The sequence below is a fragment of the Sinohyriopsis cumingii genome, chromosome 6, assembly GCF_028554795.1.
Source record: "Sinohyriopsis cumingii isolate HCF-2022 chromosome 6, ASM2855479v2, whole genome shotgun sequence".
Taxonomy (NCBI): domain Eukaryota; kingdom Metazoa; phylum Mollusca; class Bivalvia; order Unionida; family Unionidae; genus Sinohyriopsis; species Sinohyriopsis cumingii.
In genome coordinates this window covers 39244086-39270050 of record NC_142966.1, presented here as the reverse complement: position 1 = coordinate 39270050, position 25965 = coordinate 39244086, and the positions used below count along the sequence as shown (strand labels likewise).

At 38.4% G+C, this 25965-nt stretch overlaps 1 protein-coding gene across 1 annotated transcript in view; it reads right to left on the bottom strand.

Moving 5' to 3' along the window:
• Positions 1–17953, bottom strand: part of LOC149796751 (glutaredoxin domain-containing cysteine-rich protein CG12206-like) — a 75571-nt gene extending 57618 nt beyond the window's left edge. Inside the window, exon 1 of the mRNA XM_089961399.1 lies at positions 16959–17953. Within this exon, the coding sequence (XP_089817525.1) occupies positions 16959–17378 (420 nt within the window). The 5' untranslated portion in view covers positions 17379–17953. The remainder of the gene's footprint in view (positions 1–16958) is intronic.
• Positions 17954–25965: the final 8012 nt, after the last annotated feature.

The following is a 25965-nucleotide window of genomic DNA, read 5'->3' as shown; positions in this document are numbered from 1 at the left end:
TACGAATCGAAATAGATAATTCCACGTGGATCGATCGCGTAAGCAACCCAGTGAGTTCCCGGACCATCTTTGTTGTCGAGATTGATAATGCCAGTTTCTGGATTATTCGGCCGCGTCGGTAATTGATCTCGCATAAATACTCCTCTGAAATGTTTTATACGCAATTTTTTAACAGCATCGAGTAAATCAAAATTGCTCAACGGCGTTAGAATTTTTTTGGATACCATGATGGTGGAGTTCCTGGTAGTCTTAGCCCTGATCCGCGAGTGGATCTCCCCTTTTTTTTCTTATACCCGTGTCCGGTTGCTTTCTTTAGTGCCATTCCAGCTGCAGTTCCAACTGCACCAAGTGCTGCGGCTTTTGCTACGGCTGGTGCTGCCGCGGCAATCAACGCCGGTATTGCTGCGAGAAGAGGAAATATTCCACCGGTTTTAGTCATGTCCTTGATAGCTGCAGCAGAGAAATCAAGTCGGACACCGGTTTTTGCTGTTAGTGCCTTATTAAAATGTTTAAGCTGAGTGGCCGTCAATGACAATTTGTTTGGACCACCAACAAGTTGATCTCGTTTTAGTGTTATTGATGTCCCGCATGTGCTTGCGTTCTTCGATTGCAATTTCTTCGTTTGACCGGAAGTCAAGGTGACATTAACATGACTGTATGACATTATATTTCAGAAACTAATCTAATTGTTACATGTTTTCTACTGGAGCGTCAATAACTCTCATTCGGCCGCCAACACCTTCAAGCAGCATTGCTTTATCGGAGAGTATGACAGCAATCGCTCTGTAACCACCAGCAGGAGCACCTACACGAGCTCGGAAATGTAGGTCGACAACAGATTGTTTAACCAGATCAAGATGTTCCAGCGAAAAGTAATAAATCGGATATAAACTCATAAAGTCTCGCTGTGATATTTGCAGGCCAGTGTCTACATTAAGGTCGCGCCCCATAAATGACATCAGACGATGATACGCGCGTGCGACACGATGATGTGCGAAATCTATTAATATATCCTCAGATGGCTCCTGATGCCCATTTATTCTCAACGAAACTTCAGAAACTCCAAGTGTATCAAATACCATTGGATTTCTTTCCTGATTATCTATTCTAGCACGGAGTTGAAATGCAATGAAAATATGTCGTGGTGCTGATACTCCTTGTTGCGATGATATATGCCATGTAAACAACCCGCCGTGATCACTTTGAATAACGTCTGTGGTTGTTGTTTTCCAGGATAGCAGTGATTTACCACCCGTGTCCATAAAAGACAACAGTCGTTGTTCTTCGGTGATTGACGGAGACAACACTGGCATCCACAACCACAGTTTAGTTAGTATTACCTGACCAGCGGCAACAGCAGCATCTCGCCAGATAGCGTCATTATCATCAGGTTTTCGCACAAGTATAACTGTGTGTTTGGCACCGAATATAACCTTTTGAACATCTCTGCAGAATCCAAAAATGTGAGATAATGGAATCACACCTGAGAACTCTTCATCTCCACTTAACATCGATCTGCGTGTTGCAAAACCCAAATTAAAATTTTCGTTCATCGATGCAACTTCGGTACCACCAGCATTCATTGTTACATTCCTGTTCTCGGGGTGGTCGGTTATATCCTTTGCAAACATCATTGATGGTCCGGCTGATCTAGTGTAATCATCCGAGTATCTCGCCAACCCGAGAATTGTTGTGGCAACGTCGACGTTATCATGAATTGTTTCAATTTCTTTTCCATCTATCATATAAATAGCGGATTTAAATAACGCCATGATGCCGTTGTTAACAAATCCAACTCGGTCGCCGATTCCGTAGGCGGTGTTATCATTCTTTAAAAACCTACCTTCAACTTCGATGAAGGCCTCAGCGGGCAAGAAGTATCTACTTGTATCCTGGACCTGTAGTTCAATTCTTCCCCGTTGGTTAGGATTACGTGCTTCATAAGAATAATATTGAAAATCACGTACAGAATCATCTTTAAGTATTGGTTTAGACATATCAAACGCGTCATTGGATTTTCGCACAAACATTATTATTATTCGTGATGATCTAATTAAAATGTTATCGTCACCGGAAACCACTACCAGCTATCAAATTAGCAGTTACACTATCTTGCAACGCTTTGGAGGTAATTCCTGCTGTTGCGATCTCAGCTAATTTCTGATTTACGGCCTTATTTACTACGCTACTAACATTTGCCGGCATAGCTTCAGTGGATGGTAGTTTTACTGGCACCAACCTCTCGACTGGGTTTTTTTTTCGTATCAGCTGTGCTAGTCGATCCTTGATTGATTGAAATGCTTTCCCGGCAAGACTACCAACAGTGCCAATGGCTTTATCCTTGACAACATCAGCGGCTTTCATCGCGAATTGTTTTACTAACGGTCCAGCTTTCGGAGCGATTCTTGTGACTAAATCCCTAACAACATCACCGACTCCATCTCCGTAAACAACCTCGTATACTGGTAATCGTGAGTTTACTACTCTGACACTTCTTGGTCTGCGAAAAGAATCGTGTAGTATCATTTTATTTAATTATTGTTTATCTAACTGAATTTGCTAGCAAATTTAATTATTAGTCGCTGTGGTAACCGTCTGCGAGTTCATCAATGAGTCCCCGGTAAACGCCGATATCCATGATGCCACGCTGAAATAGTCTCTGACAGATATTTGCGGCTTCATTTATAATTTCCGGAGAGTTGTTTCCGGCACGTCTTCCTCCGATGAGAACTTCTAACCGGGACACATCATTAATGATATTATCAGGACAAATGTGGTTGTTATATCCGCTACCAGTGCGACTTTCTTCCTCTTCTTCTTCTTTTTTCCTTTGTTCTCTCCTTATCTCTATTTCTTTTACTACTTCAGTAAATTCACCAACCAGGTCTCTTTCCTCTTTTTCTATCTTTTCTAGCTCACGTATGGTCTTCGAGTCTTGTGTCCTCGCTTCTAATATCTCTCTTCTATTTTTTAAATCCTGCAATCTTTTTCTTATACCATCTCTTATTTTTTCTAGTTTGTGTTCCACCGCTCCCACCGAAGAAGGGGAAGGGTGAGGAGGAGTAGGAGGGCGATCCCAATATTCTTCCCCCCTCCAAGGAGAGGCAGGGCGTAAATGGGGAGGTCTACGTGGAAGTTGTTTTACTAACTCACGTTCGATTTCAACTGGATCAGACGATGCAAATACCGGATCTGATCCAATATCTGATACTTTCTTCTCCCACCTTTTTGTCTTTTTTTCCATTTCCGTGTCTTCCTTTTTTTTCTTTTCCTTATCTTCCTTTTTTTTCCCTTCTTCCTCCTCCCTTTCCATTTTTAATTTCTCCCTCATTTCACTTATTTTTTTTTTTTTTTCATCCCCTTCCTGCTTTTTTATTTCCTTTTCCTGTATTTTTAGCTGTCTTTCCCTTTCCTTTGCCTTCATTCGTTGGTCTCTTAGTTCCTTATTAACCCCAATTACGCCAGTTTTTATAAAATTATAGGTATCATCAGTGCTAGATATTCGAGAAATACCTCGGTTTATTTTGTAAACATAATCCCTCCAATCAGCCTGGGTTATGCCCGCAGCAGCTCCTGGTTTTAGAAAATTTTGCCGGTTAGGATAATTTAAAACAATCCAAGCAGAAAATTCCTTAAGTTCATCCACGTTAGTAAGTGGAATATTTTTTATATCAGTAATACCATCTTCGGTAAATTTATTAATAAATGTTTCCTTAGCAACTGTCACTACTCCGGCGGCACCTGGATCAACTACAGCACCTTCATCTGCCTGTTGCTGTTTAAGTTCTTCTATTGCTTGAAGTAACCCTCGTTTTGTTTTGGTAGGGTCAGCAGGATCAGGTTTTCCTACAATTGCAGTTTTAACTTCACCAGTAGCTGCTGTAATAGGCTTAAATAATTCCTCCGCAGATGTTGCAAACTCAACCTGCGCTTCTTGTCTTGCTTTTAATTTTTCTCTGACGGAATCACGGACAGGAATAAATTTTTTAATCGCGGCTAGTCGTTGTCGTGCCAATCTAGTTGTGAATGCTTCTCCGATATTTGCCATTATTTATTTATCAATGATTTAATTCCGTTAACATAAAAATGTTTTCTTGGCGCGTTAACGCGCTCGGAAACTCATTTCGTAGAGCAGCAGAGGGGGCGCAAACTACACCTGATTTTCAATGATACCTCACCGTGGAAATTATGTCGGCGGAGTCGGATTTATTGAAGTAACTCGCGTTATATCAGCGGAAATACAAAGCATTTTCAAGGACATTTTTTTTTGTCCTGTATTCTGAATAGAAGGGTTATTTCGTCGAAATAAGCCTTCTATCGAGGAATAGTTTCCTGGAGGGGTTTATTGTGAAAATAGTTTCGGTCTGTTCGCCCCCTCTGCTGCTCAAGCACTGTACCATCAATTTACCGGAAACAAGCACTGTACTTTCCTTTTACCGCAAGCAAGCACTGTACTCTCTTTTTGCCTAACACAAGCACTGTACTCTCCTTTTGCCGCAAGCAAGCACTGTACTCACCTTTTACCGCAAGCAAGCACTGTACTCTCATTTTACCTAAAACAAGCACTGTACTCTCCTTTTTCCGAAAACAAGCACTGTACTCTCTATTTACCGAAAACAAGAACTGTACTCTCCTTTTACCGAAAACAAACACTGTATTCTCCTTTTACCCTTGTTTGAGTAGGAAGCAACTAAAATAAATAACAGTAAACATTCGATTTTTTTCCAGTAGTTATTAGTACTTATATTAGTACCCCTACTTTGTGGACGGGTACTATAATGATCCTATGTGTATCAATGGAGCAGTGTGATTCAGCCTACCGCAAGAAAATTTGACGTTAATACATACATATCCTGACACAGATCAAGTAGTCTTCTTATTTAATACCACTAGTGCGGATTTTCTCTTTAGAAACACGAATAAAATAGCATTTCTATTCTTCATACTATATTCTCTTTTGGATCATCCGCCATATTAGTTCATCTAAGAACTATTTCCGTTCTCAGTCTCATCTTTCGGTGCATTCTTCTTTGAAAATGAAAACAGATCGAAGTAAATATGGCGCGCATGTAATAACGTATCGTATTATATCAAAATATGGGTTAACAAGCTGTATCAGGAGAGCGAATTACTGTGAAAATCTCGAATAATCTGTCACGGTGGTCAAAGCAGTTAATGTAAACATACCTGTGCATTTTTCCTTATATAGGCTTAAAAACTTTATCGTTAGCCAAACTTCCTGAAAAACATAACACTACTTAGCTAGCAGAGATTTACCAATATCATCTTGTCTCTAACTGCTTCTTGGCAAGGTATAGGATCACTTTGTAGCCTCAGCCAAGTCGAGGCTACGACATCGTAACAAAGAAGTTATATGCCGTATTTCAGAGATCATTATGCAGGTAAAATAAATGTAAACATATTTATATCGAGACACTGACACATAAAAAAAAAAAAAATACTGATGAACATCAAAAAATAGCAAGAAACGCCGTGAGCTCCAAACCTTTGGGGTTCATCCGGACCTCTGGGGTTCATTTGTTCATTGCGTGCCTTTGACAGATATCTTCGGTTTGACAATCAGTTCTAGGCTACTCGGGTACCGGAAGTCAGGACTGGAGAAGCAGTGTTGTAACACACATAATTGAAGTCATGACACCAGAAATCGTGTCGTAGCACACATGATGGAAGTCATGATTAAAGAAGTTGTGTCGTAAGAACACATTAATGGAAGTCAGGTTTACAGAAGTAGTGTCGTAATATATATACTTTTCACATTCATTAACAATAAAGAGGAATAACTTGGTTGCTACAATATCATCAGTAAAAGTACCTCTTTACATAAGAAGATAGTTCTACACAAAGTCGTTAGATTTAACCTTCATACACCATAATGACAAAATCGAAAACATCTGGTTCTTAGTAGAATATGGGTACTAACTACGCAGGGGAATTCTAATAAACCAATATCGACACTGCGAAAATTTATGTTTTATCCATACGTATTTTCTTGCATACAAAATATTCCTTAAATAGAATCACCAATTATTGCAAAACAATTGATAAAGCTGTTTATCATGATTGAAGAGTTATGTACATCAATATTTTGTGTAACTTCTGGTACATGATTTTATCTAATTTTTTGTCATTTTATTCATGGCTGTAAATTGTAGTAACTGTCTTTAGTCTACGTGACCAGGGTATGTTTTACGAAAATAAAGAACTTAAAATCACATAGGATCTATAACTAGATGTTTACGTGTGTGTTGAAAATTACTAACAATAATCTTAATAAAACTTGTTGACGAGTTAATTTCTTATTGGCTAGTGAAGTCTGGACGGTTTTAAAAGAATTAAGTAATTTCCCATTGGATGGGCAAGGTCACATAAATAAAGGCATTTCGAACTATTTGTTGAATATCATGATATCTCACGTGATGGAGAATGTTGTGAAATAGAATCGTAATAGGTGTATATAAGAAGAGAACCAAGCAATCAAAATTCACCCCTATTTTGGAGTCATTCTTATGTCTTGTGTTCCTGGTGTAACATGAAGTCGGCAGACGTGTTTATGCTCTACTTAGATATTATTTGAGAGCGGAAAAAAGTTGGACTGCTCGGTGGAAATAGAAAGTATTCAGTATTTTGGACTATAATATTATTCTGGAACTACTGTGAATTATTCAAAGGAGTTCTGGACAACGCCATTTTGACAACCTCACGATTTTTGGCAGACCAGTACATTTCCAGTTTTTTAAGTTTATACAAAATTTGCCGATCTTTTGAACTTATATTGAACTCTTTCAGGATTATTTTGGATTCACTTCATAATAGTGTAAGTTCTCTTAATATTTTCATTGATAACTGTCATAAAATATTTTAAAGATTTATCAACCTTTCTGGTTTTGCTTCATTTTGTGACTTAGTTTATAACCATAGATTCGTAACACAAGTCTTTCAAATTCTATTCCTTGGTGTTTCTCAAGGATCTAAAAAGGGCATGAAATTATCTTCCAAAAGAAGATGCTTTGAACTCCAAAAAGGATCAAAAGGGTACCTTATTTCATAGTGAACTAGCAGCAGCAGCAGTAGTAGTACTGTTCCTTATAACTTAGGAATTGTGGGAGCAACTGACTTGTAAAGTTGCAATCATTCTGTTTCCTATGCATTCCATCCAAGCATAATAAATTTCTTCCTTTTTATGAAATGTTAGCAATATATATATATATGTGTGTGTGTGTGTGTGTGTGTGTGTGTGTGTGTGCTAGTAGTGCTCTGAAAGGAAATTTAACGCAATTTTAAAATTTTATTAATATTAATATTGTTCGTAAATTACTGTGAATATCAGTGACATGTACGATAACTCCTGCTTTTACTACACTTCATGATGTATCTTTTTAATACGTCCTTTAAATTCCTTTATTCTATTAAAGGGCAGGATCGGTCAGTTTACCAGTTCATTGGATGTGATGTTTAAAAAGAGCGATATAACCAGTAAGTAGCATTTGGTGTACTCTTCGATTTTATCCTTATGCCTATATATCACGCTATAAAGGCTCTAAATGTCTCCTGTTTGATTTTAATTTCAAGTAATATAAAAACTGCATGAATGTCATTAAATTACTAACCGAATTCTGTCTAAACCGGCATGAAACAATTTGCAAAAACTCGATCTTGATAGCCTAAGAGCCAATACTTTTCTAACCAACGGTAATTGTTGTAACCCATCAGATAAAAAGATAATATTATGTAATTTGTAGCGTACAAAATTGACTATATCCAGCCAATGGCTGATGAGAGAGTTTATGATGGGAAAGATGGTCCCTTTAACCATGGCTGGATTAAAGTTATATGGGGCCTAAAGCTAACAGGTGATCGATTTAGATTACGGTAGCTGATTTAGTTCAATACTCCACGATTGTACTCATTTTTACCAGTAGTTTGCGTAGCAAAATCGGCTAGAGTAAAACGATCTAGCCATTACTAATTTTTGGGAATATAATCATATAATCACTAATTCTTTGGAAATGTAGAAGACAACACCGTCAACACGCTGCGGCGGGTGCAGATAGTCCTGCCTTTGTATAAGCGGTGTCACCGTGGATACTCAACAGAAACGTAATTGATTTTGCGCTGCAAAATCTGCTAGTGTAAACGGTGAGCCACGGACTGACTGATATACACTGGCATAAAGTTATCAAATTTTCGCTGCATGTAAATCAATCACTAACGCATCGGTTCCGTATCTGCCAACATAGTTTCGAACTCGAACTCCACCATACAAATTATTTTATCCTCTATATATATTCTCACACAAAGATTATAAATGAACAACGGCTTGTACTTCGAACTGTAGTAGTAAAGTAAGTATCAGTGAAATTTATCAAGTAAAAAAGAAATCACTATTTTACCCCTTCAAATGTATCACCATCGAATGATCTTAAAGAATCAATTTCAAAATAATAGTTTGCTAAGAGGTTTCGATTAAGTTTTGTTGTCCAACCACAATACCCACTATAAAATCTCATGCTGAACATTGAATGTAAGATATAGCTTTGTCGAGTTCAACTTGCTGACAGCCCGTTTTATGTATGTGGACGTAACCTATGTCCTTGATAGTTTTCCTTGCTGGTACTTTCTTTTAACAAAAATTTGTCATTTACTGTTGTCGTGTATTTTTTTATGTTTTGAAATGAAATGTCTAATGAAATTATAAGAACATCTGCCAAAACACACTGTGGTCATCTTTTGACAGTTACATCTTGTTAGAACTTTAATAATTGGGTCATTGTCCTACGATACACACGCGACACCTGTCAGCCAAGTATCCAATAAATAACGTATCACGAATAATTACATCCACAAGGAGGCGTATTGCTCGAGTTTTCGATATGATAGAATTGTTGTGGGTTTTAACGTCACTTTTCAGCACACTATAGGCTATATATGGCGGCCAGTATTACTGGTGGAGGAAGAACCCGGGTAAACCCCGGAAAGAACCACCGACCCACGAGAAGCTACTGGCAAGCTTTCTCACATTCCCACATTGGCCGAATCCGAAGGATCGAACCCACGCAGACAGAGGTGAGATGGCAGTGATCCGTAACGGAGAGCGCTTTAGACCACTCGGCCACTCGGGGCCCCGATGTGACAGAAAAAAAGAATAAAAACGCCCACTTTACATATGGACTGAATAAATATTTCACGAAATTCTAAGTGTTTAAGTGGTTGATGCTCGAGTTGTCCATGTTTTACTGAATATTCCAGTTGTCCGGGTTTTGATAAATATTCCTTGCTAACATTTGTCTTTGAGATCTAATTTCATTTGCAAGGTTGTAAGTACAGACTATGGACTTATATATGCAGTTTAGTTGGTCAAGCAAGAGTAAAAAAGAAAGAAAATGGACAATGTTCTTCATGCGCGAATCCACATCAAAGCTGAATACATTCAACATTTATTAGTTTAGTTTAAACACGATTAATTATATATCATCCTGAAATGCATTATCATGCAATAGACACATCAATATATTGACAATCACAACAAGCAAACCCTTGTATGTATGTATGTATGTATGTATGCATGCATGCATGCACGCACGCACGCACGCACGCAGTTAGGTAGGTACGTACGTAGGGAAGTAGGTATGCATGTGCGTGCTTTTATACTTGCATAATAGTTTAAATTCTATCAACACACTGTGTATAACTTTTACATGATTTTAGATGACGAACACACGGATGGACAGATACAAGGGTTGTTGCAATGTCTCAATTTAATTATGCTACCCTGAATGAAAACACAACTTGTCTTTAGAATGAAGCCCCCTTTAATGAGACGTTAAACTGCTTTCATGGCGTTGAATGATTAGTCTCACCCGACCTTTGACAACCTGAGGATGATTATGTATTATTTTTTTAATGGCTGAGACAGGGCCTTATTTTCCTTGTGTTACCTAACGTCGGGGCCTCTGCTGGCAGAGTGGTTTACGGCGCTCGCCTTTAGAGACCACTGACATCTCACCTTTGTCCATGTGAGTTCATGTCTCGACGTGGGTATGTGAGAAAGCTTGCTAGTAACTTTCCATGGGTCATTGGTTCTTTCCAGTTCTTGCCCTGTTCTTCCTCCACCAAATATACTGGCCGTCATATATACTGAAATGTGGCGTTAAACCCATACAAGCCAAAGCAAACTAATCCACTGTCTGCCCGCTATACCAGGATGTAATTGTGAAACAAGTCCAATAACTATGCTGTGTACTGACTTTGCATACAACACCTTTATACTAAAGCTTGCTTGACACAGCAAACTTATTTTGTCGTTATTCATAGTTGTTCAATGTTTAGGCTTTCAACCACATTTAAAAAAATTTACATTAAAAACATGGGGTTAGATCACATACATGTAATATCATTCAATCAAAGTGAATTAATTGCCTGGGAGAAATTGTAATCCGGCTTTCATTGAACTTCTCAATCTGGCTATGTAACCATCACACAAACCAATCTTTACAAAGTGTGTGTGAGTGTGTGTGTGTGTGTGTGTGTGTGTGTGTGTGTGTGTGATTAGGATTTTTAACTATAGTCCTATCGCTACGATGTCTGCAATGTGGCAGTTTATAGTGATGTCTATCACGGGGGCATCATGCCGCAGACGTGTATGATGATGTCCCACCCATTCACATTATCCTGATACCAGGCCGACCAGTACTAACACTAACCTCTTAATGCTCAGCGCCAAACGAGGAAGCTGTTTAGTACCATTGTTGTAAGTCTTTGGTATGACTCGACCGGGATCGAACCCACGACCTCCCGCTTCCGAGGCGGACGCTCTAACCACTAGACCACCGGAGCGGCCTTCTTTACAAAGTAAGATAGAAGGAAAATCTCTCACAAGGACGCTTAAATTTGGTCTTAATTCACAAAAGTTACTGTACAAAAAAGTACTATGTGATTTTTACCTACAATTCTTTGATGAGAAGTTTGGACCTCCACGACGAATGGTTCCCAACGCCCCCCCCCCCCGATGCAGTTAATGAGGGTGCTTGGGCGATTATTAAAATCACCACTAATTTCTTCTCAAGCTGAAAAACCGTATTTTAAGATAAATAATTATTCAAACACGAACAACTCTTCCAAATTTTCCAAAGAATGGCGTTAAATATGTTTTCGTTCCCCTCGGGGAAATGGTTGTCTGGAACTCAACAATCACGAGCAATAAACTAGTTGAACTTAATACCAGTCAACCATTCATCCCGAAGTTAGCCATCAGCAGTTGTTTTTGTCACCTGCTCTCTGTGAAACGTTCGGATAAGGAAGGTTATGTGGAATAACTTACTGTGACAGCTTTAATAACTAAAATAGGTAATATTGCTAATAACGTCTACCTAATGTTGTTGTTGTGTTGAAAATCCCGGGAAGAACCACCAATCAACGAGAAGCTACTGGCAAGCTTACTCACGTACCCAAGCTGGCCGAGCCCGAGACTCTATCTTGCGCGACAGAGGTAATATATATATATATATATATATATATATATATATATATATATATATATATATATATATATATATATATATATATATATACATGTGTGTGTGTGTGTGTGTGTGGATAATTTCTACCCCATGTTATATGCAGTATTAATCTCCTACAAGGAATACTATTCTCCGACTGTCTTTGACTATAGTGCTACTTTGTATGCGCGGAAGCTCAGCTGGTAGATCATAGGAATTGTACTCCAAGGGTCGCAGGTTCGATGCCAGTCCAGGTCGGCTATCTCGTTTGTTCTTGTGAATGGTATCTTAGAGCAACAATCCATTGACGATTCAGTCAAATCAGCAAAAATATTCATCACACTTGGCAACTTACGGTTTAAGTAAAGCCACAAGTCCGCAAGTAGCAATAGTAGTAGTTGTTGTTGTTGTTTTGAGTTTAACTCAATTGTTCATCACACAATATGCCATGCATGGCGTCCATTATAACTGGTGAAGAAGAACCCAGGAACATCCCGGTATAAAGCATCCACGCACGGTAAGCCACTGGCAAGCTTTTTCACATACCCACATTGGCCGAGCCTGAGATTCAAACCAACGCGGACAGAGGTGAGATGACAAAGCGCTATCCAGTGGGTCCGTAAGTCACGATTAAGTCGGTGAGAATCCACAGATGAACTTCTCGCTCAACACATGCTATAAAGAGTTTTTAAAAATATGACCCAACGTTTATTAACGCTGGCACCTCTTAATATTTGACTGTCTTTTCGGATCTTAAGCTGATTAAGCCTAGTCGAGTTTCCCTTATGGGGGTTACATGGCCAGCTTTAAGTACCATACATGGTGCTAATTGAACGACGTTTACAGAACTAAGATTTGTCGTGCCAAAGCACCCTATTCCTAAATTTTCACGGTGGTCAGGAAGACAATACTTTGTTTTTGTTCGTTTGTTTGTGTTTTTTTCTTTTGTTGTTTTTGTTGTTGTTTTTGTTTGTATTGCTCTTTAAAGAATAAGCAAGGTTTTTATCAAAAACTGAGGATGGACTGCAATAACTTTTTTATTTAACAGCCATACCTACATAAACTTTGATGAATTCAATGAAATAATAATAATAATAATAATAATAATAATAATAATAATAATAATAATAATAATAAATCGTACGGCAAACAGCAGTCCTTCCAGATGAACTAGATCTCAGGAGATCACGTTTGCCAGACAGTATTTACATATATGAGACAAGCTGACAACAAACACTACAAAACTAATGAAACTCGCCATTGCGTTTATGGACATATGGGTTCCTTTGTCAAAGGCCAATACTCACAAAAAAATAACTATTACAATCAAGCAAAGCAACCTACAACAAAATAACAACAAGAAAAACAAGCGTAATATACACAATCTTATATCATTTATCTTGTTTTAATAATAATGCACAAAAGTAAAATCATATATTCATGAAAGGGTTATATAATGTGCCAAACGGTTGATATGTCTTGATTAAACTGTAAGGAAATGAACCGTAGGTATCCAAACTACTATGACACGTTTGCACTTGCACCATGTGTTTGTTGTCAGTTTGGTTCATATGTGACTAAATAAATTACTATAAGCATGAAATATGTTTTATTTTTATTTATTTTTTCTTCCTCGTTACTTTAGGCGAATTTCAAAATAAAAGGCGGAGGCGTTTTTTTGTTTTTTTTTTTAAACTGGGGCTTTTATTATAGTCTCGTATTTCACAGTGCGAGCGAGGAAATTACGATTTACACACCTTTTCCTGAGATGAACGTTTTACCTATACATTTTTAGTAATTAATTTCAACTCGAAACTGAATACGGGTGGCTCGTGAATCATTTTATAAAGAGGGAGAAAACACGAGAAAGCTTAAGCAACACACCAGCCTTGGAATTTTAGGGGTGGGGGCAACTAATCTTACAAAATGCGGTTTCCTTGCTTTTCAAATCTTTCAAAGATGCCAGGGAACTGTAATATTACGCTGTTCGAGTTCTCTATAAAGGGTCCCCGACTGGCCAAGTGGTCTAAAGCGCTCACCGTTACGGATCACTGCCATTTCACATCTGTCTGCGTGGGTTCGAGTCTCGTGCTCGGACAATGTGGTTACGTGAGAAAGCTTGCTAATAGCTTCTCGTGGGTCAGTGGTTCTTTCTGGGGTTTTCCTGGCTTCTTCCTCCACCATTTATACATTTCGCAATGTATAGCCTCTTTTGTGCTGAAAAATGGCGTTAAAACCTATGACACCATATGACGAACAATATGTAATATCATGGATATGCGTGCTAGGACAGAAACGAATCTGATAATGAAAATGCGACTACAAACATTTACAGGTGCACGAGGGCTGGAAAGGATTTAAGCCCGAGGCTCAAACGTCTTTACTGTGTGCATCGGTAAACGGTGGGAACAGCCAACCCAACATTATCGTAATTCTTTGATGACCGATTATGAAATGAGTGAATTATATGCTAATTACCTCCAAATGAAATCTGCGTAAGAAATGCAGCGTATACTCGAGAGGAACTAACAATTTCTGGGTGAAGTTTTCACTGCAGCCTGGTCTAGACAGGATTCGAACCCGTACGGTTCTGGTCGAGAGTCCCGCACTTTACACTATGAGTCGGCACGAGAGAATCGTTGAAAAGTCGAAGTTGAAAATCACAGGAAATTGACGTTAGGTAGCCTTTACAATAAAATAAAAAAATTACTTGATCATACGCTATTTTTATATAAAGTAAAGATAAGGACGAACAATCGTCACATTCCTTCCCATCGGTAGAGTCGTATCAATAGATAAGTCTGCATTACAGAGTGAAGTTTTCACATAAATAAGTCTGCATTACAGAGTGAAGTTTTCACATTTTTATGGATAAAATTCAACGAGTATGTCACACTGAAATAATTCCTGCCCTGCACTGAGCCCGTCCGATGGCCTTCATTGCTAAACGTAGTTCTGTAAACGATGCATCGTCTCAAACACGATAAGTTTACATCAGCACGGGATTCCCATCGTATGACTGACCTATCCTAGTGACTAACTTTAGGCAGACTTGATCAACGTTTTTAAAAGTTGGGTGCCTTTTCTACCAAAGTAAATACATGTATGGTAGTTGACTGATCCGTTGGTTTGTTGACTGGTTGGCTGCGGGTTTTAACGGCACTTTTTTGAATCTTGTCGAGGAAAAGGAACCTCAGTATCCTTCCAGGACACAATAAGGTAGCCGATCAGGACTGCTATGGGCAGGTATCGAACCCTCGATTGTTGGTTTACGTATCCTACGCTTTAAATACGGCGGAGTTATTCCCATATTTGCTTCAGCGTGCGAGACACCACGTCAAAATGGTTTGGTTTAGTCTGGTTTTGTTACGGTACGATATATCACAGGACAAACAACTTGTATGCTTAAAACACACTGTATACATATGCCACCATAATGTCTGTGTTTTCTAAATACCCTCTAGCACGAAATCGCTGCGTTGTTTCCTTGTAGGTAAGATAAGATTAACATATTGCTTTAAATGTCAAAGTCGTGGAAAATATAACCAAGTCCTTTGTCATAGTGTTGATATTGCTTTTCTAATTCACTTCCATTTCCCAAAATCAAACGTTATTATGTTGGTAACCATAACAATTTTTGTTGCTTTTCTTTTTTAAAAAAAGGAAGAAAAAATAAACTTTCCACTCAAGCGCGATTCATTATATTGTTGTAGAAGGTAAGTACAGAATAAATATTCATTGTTCCCTATTGGTATAAGCAACTAAGGGATTGGGGCGGCTGAGTAGTCTAAGGTGTTCGCCTTGACAGGCGACTCGCACATGTCACCTCTGTCCGAATTTGAGTCTCGGTTCAGCCAGCTGAGTATTTGAGAAAGCTTGCCAATGCTTTCCCTTGGGTCTCTCTCTCTCTCTCTCTCTCTCTCACACACACACACACGACCCCGGAAAGAATAGACTGTCAATTCAAATGTATTTTGTCCGACATGTAGTGAAACAGACTGATTGGCAGTTGATTATGCCATAATCACGCTATATTATTATGAAGCATAATGGATCATTTTGCCGAGGGTGAATTTTGATTAATTTGATGTAAAAGAAACCCGTAAACTGAATATATTTCAAGAAACAAGCGGACGATAAAGGTCTACCCCCTGGGAATGAAACACCTGCTCTCCGGGGGCTGGAGAGGCATCCTAAAGCATGGGAATACCTATAACCTTGAGGAATAGACGGGCAACCTTTTATTACAAAGATAACAATATACAGGTACTCTCTTTTTCCCGTGAATTTGCAAATAACCACATAACTCATGAATTAAACCAGACATCTTGTGCAGCTTGTGTCACATACACACACACACACATACATACACACACACACACACACACACACACACACACACACACACACATACATACATACATACATACATACATACATACATACATACACACACACATACATACATACATACATGCATACATACATACATACATACTAAGGTGGATGGAATACGGATACATTATACAGACTAACATAAAACACGCACATAGCCAGGTCATCTTACAAGGAAGTTTTAGTATCTGATAGATGAATACCAGCATGAGAAAGAAAATATAAATAACGTCCAATGAACTATGGTTATAACTCTGGCAAAATGAAGAATATGCATATAACCCAATGAACTATGGTTATGACTTAGGCACAACGAAGAATAGATATATATATATATATATATATATATATATATATATATATATATATATACTCAATTTTTGAAGATCGTTGAAACCTCTATCTCAGAGTACCTATCCTAATGCAAAATAGCAGTACAATGCAAATCAGTCATTGTGTGTACGTGTATATGTATTATGTAGTTTTCTTCTGGTTTCGTTAACACACAATATATCTATATATATATATATATATATATATATATATATATATATATATATATATATATATATATATGCGCACGTGTGTGTGTATCTACATACGTCTGTCCATCCATACATTCATATATATATATACTGTTAGGCAGAGATCTGGTTCAATCAAGTATGCGAGAGAGAGAGAGAGAGAGAGAGAGAGAGAGAGAGAGAGAGAACATGGTCATTCTGTGTAAAGATCTTTTAAACCCTGGCAAGTGGGGGAAAAAAATGTAAAATAGTTCGCACCACTTTCTGCAATAATATGATTTCTATGAAAAACTAAATTTGTTTATACTTGTTTATACCCCTCCCCGCCCTACCTTTAAACGATAATTGTGTCCTGGATCTACCCCACCCCAACCAACTGTCTACCTATCCATACAGCTGTCAAATATCAAAATGACATGTCTTCAAGAAGACGCAAAATATCAAGGTTAACATTACATGCCTATAAGATGATGCAAAAAAATCAATAAGAGACCATAAATATTGCAAAACATTGATTACGTACTGTTTGTCCGTTGGTGGAATCAAGGAATGCGTCTAGAGATGCCCGCACCCTATTCTTTATACCTCGGATCGACCCACGGGTGCTAACAATCTGTTTCCCTGACGGTTCGCCCGAATGTCCATTTGTACAGAAAACAAGCCCATTATCTGCCGTGGTGTCCGTCCGTCCATCGTACGATTCGACTTGTATATGAATGCCATTTATCTGTCCATCACTCGCGTAAAAATCTCTTTGCTTATATCCCTGGTTACCGAGCTTTGAAAATTTCTTTTCAATACGTGTTAAATTCTGGAATGCAAAGTCGGATTTTGACCTTTGCAAAAGAGGATTATCATCGGGTTCACTTTTCCTACATGTAATTGTCTTGCTTCGTCCGTTTTTATCGTCATCCATTGCAATTTCACTGGCGTCACGCATCATTGCCCAAGAAAAGAAACAATTATCTTTATTCCCCTATTTTTGATATACTGTCATATCAATAAATATCCATTCAAGATGATAGTCACTTTTAAACAAGCGTGGTCGGAGGCTGAAAATGCGGGTCTTTTACCTTTTAGCTGGTCGTGGCGCTCTGTAACTGATTGTATACACCTGTGCCAAGTGCATATATGTAAGGTAAAGTTCAACCAACAGGTAGTATTTGAAGATCACATGATTGTCCTGACGTCATGGTTTATCGCAGGGATTTCCTATTTATGTATCTGTAACAATGCCATCAAATGTACATGAATATGTACGAATACACTGTATCAAGTTGCTGGTTTCACAATGACAAGAGTAGATATATAATGAAAACTAGCCGTAGATTCATCTTGATAGTGAAATCGATCCCAGCATCTTTGCTATTGTGCATGCACTGTAGAATGAGATTTATGTTCCTATACTACCGTCAGTAATGATCGTTAAGAAAAGTACATTTTGAGCAGTGAACAATTATTTACTTTTTAAATCAGATCAACAATCCAGATAGGAACAGTTACTGCAAATGCGACATGGTCGTTAACTGAATACGCTGGTGCCGTAATGGAAAGCCTCAAAAGCGATCATGCAATTTAATCGTTATGCTCTTGATCGACCAACGAGAGCTAACGATGTCTCCCAGAGGATTCGCTCCAATTAGACACATCGTGCTATTGGATGAAATGCAGTATTTTAAATTTACCACCAACCACCCCCTCCCCTCAAAAAGAAATAGAAAACGAAAGGGCAGGGAGAGGAAAGCGCGTCCGCAAAATCTTATGCCACCTCATTGAAAATATAGTGTTCAAAGGTTTAACATTTTTCGATTACTTTCGTCCACAAGACCGAAGTATATTAATTTGCAAAGTACAAAATGTTTCAACGTTTAATGGAAAAAGAATACATGTAATTATTTATGATATGAAGGTTATAGGTACAGGTAAATTGACATTTTGATATATTGTCGATGTACATTGTAATTTAACATATTCCTGTCATACATGGAGTTAGGAGCTAGCTAACTGAGATTATCTTCATTTTATCAGACGTATGTAAGTAACAATGATATACGTATGCACACGCGTATAGACGCACGTGTGCATGGATGCAGACATATTCACGTATATTGTCGATGTCAAATGCATTGGGTGAGGAACAATGGCAGTAATTACCAGTGAATGTCCAACCCACACATGAAATTATATAATGGGCACCCCGTTGCAGGAAATCCGAATCCTACTTCTCTCTCTGTCTCTGTCTCTCTCTGTCCCTCTCTTTGTGGTGAGTTAATTGTGAAGCCGACACACTTGTCGCGAAGGTGAGCGATTATATACCCATCATAGCTTAAGGTGAAAGTTGCCAGATTTATGACTTAGGTTCGGACCTTTGTGTTTAAACAGTATAAACTGCGCGTTAGTGCGATAATGACCAGTGGTAGGGCGAAAATTTACCGGTGTACACGGATAAATAGTTGTGGACACGTTCTGGAACAGGACATTTATTTTAGATTCGTGTGATGAAGGAAGTTTAAGACTGAAAGGCTATTAGTTATATGAAATATAAAGTGTTTAGGTTCAATGACGTAGTTGTAGCAGGGTGGTGGTAATGGCGATTGTGGCTGAAGCAAAGTAGTAGTACTAGTAGCAGTAGTTACATCAGCAGTAATGGTAGTGGCAATATTAGTCAAAATAATTTTAAAAACACCAGCAGGAGCGGTGTTGCTGGTGGTAGTAGAAGTGTTAGGTAGTCGTAGTAGCAGTAGAACAAGTAGAAGTAATTACAGCATCAGCAGTAGTGTATATGTACCTAGTTGCTGTGGTCGTTGTCGCCATTGTTGTAGTAGTAGTAGTGGTGATAGAGAAAATAGCTGCAGTAGTGGGAGCTTCCTTGGAAGGTGTAACAGCGAAACGTATGATGTACCAGGAATATTAAAAAAAAGAAGTAAAGGAAAATACTATATACTTTTGGTGACTTTCGTGAACATCTTTATGTAACAATATGTAAGCTCAGTTATACAGGAGATGGAACCAGGAAAGTACATCACAATGTATGTACCGGATGAAGTGACTGAAAAATTTAGCAAAACGGATCCATTATTGACACAAGGAAGTTCAAATCGAAAATAAAGTCAAACACAATAAGACTGACTCATGTGTACACGCTGAGTGAAATAAGTTTTGCTTTATCCAAACGTAAAAGAGTCAGTATATATCCAAGACACACCGCTAAGCTACCATATGTATATACATATAGCCGAGGGGTGTATTCTAAGTGTGCTGTAGCGTCAACTCGAGTGATAAAACAATGATATAACACCCATATACATTAGGTCAGCCAGATGAAAGTAGATACTAATCTGTAATACAGGCCTTTGCCTTTGAAGAGAGGAGTGTGTGTGCTTTAGATTTTTAACGTACCCTTAACAATTTTAGTCATATCACTTCCACAGACTGGATCAGAAATGGTTGAGTTTATCAGGAATATATATATATATATATATATATATATATATATATATATATATATATATATATATATATACAAGAACAAAAAAACGTACTTACTATACAGAATCTAGATGATATGTGCTGTATATATTTGCATAAACGATATAATGAAATGATATATAAACCGAGAAAGGTATAAAGGGATTAAGCGCTGCAACTTTTTAAGGTGCATCATGATAAACCGCTCTTAGGGCGGTACATATCTCCATGGTAACAGAGGACAAATCTTGTTGTATATCATCTGTCGTTACGTTTTTGTACATTGTCTTTCTTTCGTTTGTTTGATCGCATTTTCTGACTTTGCTCTCTTAACAAAAGGAACAGGTAGATTCTGAAAGCGCTTGGGCTGGTTTCACACTAGTTTTACACTGTTTGTCAGTGATTTTTCACACACAAACACACACACAGACGCGCGCGTTTATATCCTCTTTTTTAGCAGGTATTCTGACACGTTCTTGCTGCAGTGATATATTTTTCAAAAGGCCTGTGTCAGAACACATATATATTAATACATTGGGGGTGGGTGGGTCGTGTTGCCCTACAAGCCAGACGACAAAAGACATAGCTTCAGGCGATAAATGTTTCATAACCTACTTTTTAGTCTTGATTTCCCGTAGATTATAACAATGTATGAGAGAGAAAAGTGGCAAGAAAAAGAGACCAGTGGATGATTGTGTGGGTTTAATGCACATCATCGGCTATATATGACGGCCAGTTTGTTTCGTGGATAAAGAACTACCCACGTTGGCCGAACCGAGACAAGAACGCATGCGAACAGAGGTGAGATGTCAGTAATCTGTAACGGTGAGAGCCTTAGACCTCCCGCCCTCCCCCCCCCCAAAAAAAAACAAAGATAAAAGGCGGGGCTATTTTGTTTTGTTGGTTTTATCGCCACTTTTCACACATTATCGGCTTTCGCACGTATGGGAACTATGTGCTTTTCCCAGGGGCACAATTGAAGCTGGCTTTGACAATATCCAACCTGCGACCCTTGCATTACAGACAAAAAAGGAAAAGAAAATCAAAGACAGACAAGGAGGTACACAACTGAACATATAATATATATATAGGTACGTGAGGGCACTTGCACATACGTCTTTGAAACAACCCCTAGACATAGACACACGTACAGATGTCATTGAAACCACAGGTACGTGAGGGCACTTGCACATACGTCTTTGAAACAACCCCTAGACATAGACACACGTACAGATGTCATTGAAACCACAGGTACGTGAGGGCACTTGCACATACGTCTTTGAAACAACCCCTAGACATAGACACACGTACAGATGTCATTGAAACCACAGGTACGTGAGGGCACTCGCACATACGTCTTTGAAACAACCCCTAGACATGGACACACGCACAGATGTCATTGAAACCACAGGTACGTGAGGGCACTCGCACATACGTCTTTGAAACAACCCTTACACATGGACACACGCACAGATGTCATTGAAACCACAGGTACGTGAGGGCACTCGCACATACGTCTTTGAAACAACCCTTACACATGGACACACGCACAGATGTCATTGAAACCACAGGTACGTGAGGCACTTGCACATACGTCTTTGAAACAACCCCTAGACATGGACACAAGCACAGATGTCATTGAAACCACAGGTATGTGAGGGCACTTGCACATACGTCTTTGAAACAACCCCTAGACATAGACACACGCACAGATGTCATTGAAACCACAGGTACGTGAGGCACTTGCACATACGTCTTTGAAACAACACCTAGACATGGACACACGCACAGATGTCATTGAAACCACAGGTACGTGAGGCACTTGCACATACGTCTTTGAAACAACCCCTAGACATGGACACAAGCACAGATGTCATTGAAACCACAGGTACGTGAGGGCACTTGCACATACGTCTTTGAAACAACCCCTAGACATGGACACAAGCACAGATGTTATTGAAACCACAGGTACGTGAGGGCACTTGCACATACGTCTTTGAAACAACCCATAGACATGGACACACGTACAGCTGTCATTGAAACTACAGATACGTGAGGGCACTTGCACATACGTCTTTGAAACAACCCCTAGATATGGACACACGCACAGATGTCATTGAAACCACAGGTACGTGAGGGCACTTGCACATAATCTTTGAAACAACCCATAGACATGGACACACGCATAGATGTTATTGAAACCACAGGTACGTGAAGGCACTTGCACATACGTCTTTGTAACACGAGGGCACATGCAAAGATGTTCTCTTATTCCATGATTCTTCAGGGCATGAAGCCAAACAATTTCTTTTATGGAACCCAAGTAGAAGAATTTTTTTGTTGTAGTATAACGAAAAATGTCTTGCCGTAAGAAAGAACAACCACTACTGACGGCTGAAATGTCCTCCACCAAAATAAAATTATGTGTCAAGATATTTTACAAAATGTGTCGTAACCCTGATTTTTGGTAATTCGTATTCTATTGGAATTTCTTTTTTTTTTCTTCCTTCCTTTACCTCTAAAATGTCTATTTTCAAACTATATAGTTAGTCATTCCTGTTTCGGTTTGCTAAGTCAATAAAGTTTAAAGATACACTCATAGTTCTTAAAGCAAAAGAAAAGTACTGTTTTAAGATATAAAGTACTGTTTTAAGATATATAGTACTGTTTTAAGATATATAGTACTATTTTAAGATATATTAAATCTGAAAAAATACCATTCAGTTAATTTCGCCATATTATGCTTAGGTTATATTTTTCAAATAAGAAAATAAATTGACACAAATAATCTGGTGCTTGAACAATATCGCCGTTTGAAAGTGTATTATTTTCTACTTTAACGTACCATTACGGCTATCAAATTTTCACAATTATTATACTGTACTTCGGAAACGTTTGGGTGTTTGGAGTGAACAAGTATGATTTTACTCGATTCCAGAGACAATCCACTCTCGACCGTCACAGCGTGGCCAGAACAGAGGCTGTAGAAAATTAAAGTAAAGTTAATTTCTACAGCTACAATATTATCAATTGCTATGAAAAGGCAAACCTAAGAACTCAACAAGATTAAAATGGTAAATGCAATCCAGTACTGACACACGGTGCTAAGACTTTCTCAGACAGAATGAAAGCACTGATTACCACTTCTTTATAAAAGCAACATCCCCAATATGTTCATTCTAACCGTGATAAAGCAAATATATTTAATAAATATTTAACCAATTAACCATCTGCTGATGAATGTAATTCAGTTATATCGCCGGTTCCTGTACAAAAATACACCCTAGAAAGAAAAAAAAAAAAAACATTAGTTGGTAGATGTTGAAGATGAACTAAACTTCCAAACCCCAAGAGTTATCAAAAGCTACATAAACAGGGGGCTAAATTATTATCAGAAAATTTATCAAAAGTTTTACTAACTATAAAAAAAAATCATATTTCCAAAGGCACGGAAAAGATTAATGGTGTCTATATACACTAAAGGGAGATAATCAATGTATCTAAATATAGACCCTTTAAGCGTATCGGTGAGGTATTTATCAAGATTTGCTTAAAACACTGATCAAAATGAATGTTGTTAATTTCTAGCGATATTATTACACATTTTAAATTGAGTTTTACCGCAGATAATTTTCAGTATTACAAAAGCTTGATATTTAAAATACATATTAAAAAAACCCTGAAAGGATAGTAAGCGAAAATGAATCATTTCTGGCAACCCGGTTTTGGAAAATCTAAAATATGTTTTACCATTAACAACTATTGTAGGGATTTATTTATCGCTTTCATTTTCCGACGGCTTTCATTATACACAGGAGGTCGCCATACTCGCAAACGTATCATCTGGGAAATCAGTAATAGTCTGAACGCTGGCGTTACTAAATCGATTTCTTTACGCTAGAAGCAAAATAAGAAAGAATGCCAAAAGTAAAAGCATGTAACTGTTGTAACTAAGGTTGATAGGCATGCAGTGTATGAAAATGAAGGCACTTAGCATATTATTTTGGTTTCTTTTGAAAGGTACGTTTAAACATCACATTTAAAATTATCTCTAAAAAATTTTAATTTTTATAATTTTGCAAATATGTTCATATTTACAGTCTCTTTGGGGTATTATTATAATTATTATTATTATTATTATCATACATGTATTGCTACACCATATACAGTTTCGAATGTGGATAAAGTTCAAATTTTCTGAAGGAACATGTCTTGAAAAGTTAGAATGGGTCAGCAGCAGGGAAGTTGTACAGACCAGACTGTCAGACCAAAATAAAGCCTCCTACGAGAACTTTCTCCGTAGAAGCCTCAGATTTCAAAAATAAGCCTTCCCACGAAAAATAATTTGCGTAAATTCGTCACCGATTGCAATTTTTTGTGTACAAAATCAATGATTCTGGACAAAGATTTTAGGGGGGGGGGAAATTTATTCCGTCGACGAAGTTTGCGAAGATTTGGCTGCCTTTTCATGAATAAATTTGATCAAGACCGATTCGATATCTACTACGCGGATCATGAAGATTAATCGTGATGAAACCATGCGGTATTGCCTGAGCGCGGCTGAAGAAATTTTTAAATTTGTTTATGTCCATATCGCCGTTGCACCAAGTCTGATGAATATTTCTCAGCGTGTGAGTATCGACGCCATTGAAAACTGATAAGATATTACAATTGTCCCTAATTACCTTTGGAATTTGTGTATATCGCTGCGTCACGTAAATCACATCAGTGTTCTTGTGTCGGCCACGCGAGAATATCCTAGCCGGATTAGTTTGCTTATCCAGCATAACATCATCGAAAACAACAAGATTATTAACATCGCCGTCTAAATTTTCCACTGATGGAGTTTCATTGATGTCTGTGATGAATTCGATTGTGCCTTCGTCAGTATTGTCGCTAAATTCCTTTAGCACTTGATAACAACGCTGATCATCAACGGACGGCGCAACCAAATACAACTTATCCCATTTTAGCCATCGCATTATCAAATTTAGCAACAACTGCGTCTTTCCAGAACCAGACGGGCCAATAATTATCATCCTTATCGAATTCGGTAACACCGCGTTGTGTTTCACTTGCTCGCGTCGCTTCGTGGCTGAAAAATCAATTACATTCATGTTACTAGAATACATGGATCTATATTGTGTTAAGTGTCGCACGCGCACAGCTACGATAAATCCAACCGAAATCGTCACACGCAATAACAGGAACGCAATTGCAGGAGAATGCGAAGTTTGTAAGACACGCAAGTTCAGATTTGTAAAAAAAAAAATAGAAGAACCGGAGGAGATATTACCGCCTCCATGAAAAATCTACCTGGGTTGCCTTGGGCGAAATATCCCGGAGAAAAGCATCTGCCAGGATACAATTACTGCGGACCCGGCACAAGGCTCGATATAAGACTCAACGATAATAATCAACCAAATCCCGGCGAAGATCCAGTAAACGCCATCGATAACGCGTGTTACTATCACGATCTTGCGTATCGTAGCGGGGATTTACAACAAAGACATCTCGCTGATATTAGGCTAATTCATGCAATAGACGCGATTCCTGACAAAAGTTTCAAAGAAAAATTGGCAACTTGGTTGATAAAAGGCGCAATGAAAGGTAAATTAGTATTCGGTGCTGGTAAATAATAATGGAGCAGATATATTATTCTCCGCGAGGTTTTTGGCGAGGAAAATCAGCAATAGCCAAACTCGCCAAGGCCGCTAAAGTAAAACAATCCACCGCTGAATCGTGGTTATCGAAACAGGCAGTCTGGCAAATATATCTTCCTCCGCCTAAGAAAATACCATATGCAAGTTTCACCGTCAGTGTCCCTAATGAAGTCCATCAGGCTGATTTAATGTTTCTTCCTTACGATACCGTCGACGGAGTCACATACAAGTATGTGTTGACGATTGTTGATATCGCTAGCAGATACAAGGAAGCGGAACCGTTATCGAATAAAACAGCAACGGAGATCGCTAAGGCGTTTAGCGAAATTTATTCACGATCTCCATTAACATGGCCGAAGCTTCTCCAGGTTGATCCAGGTCGAGAATTTCTTGGCGCGG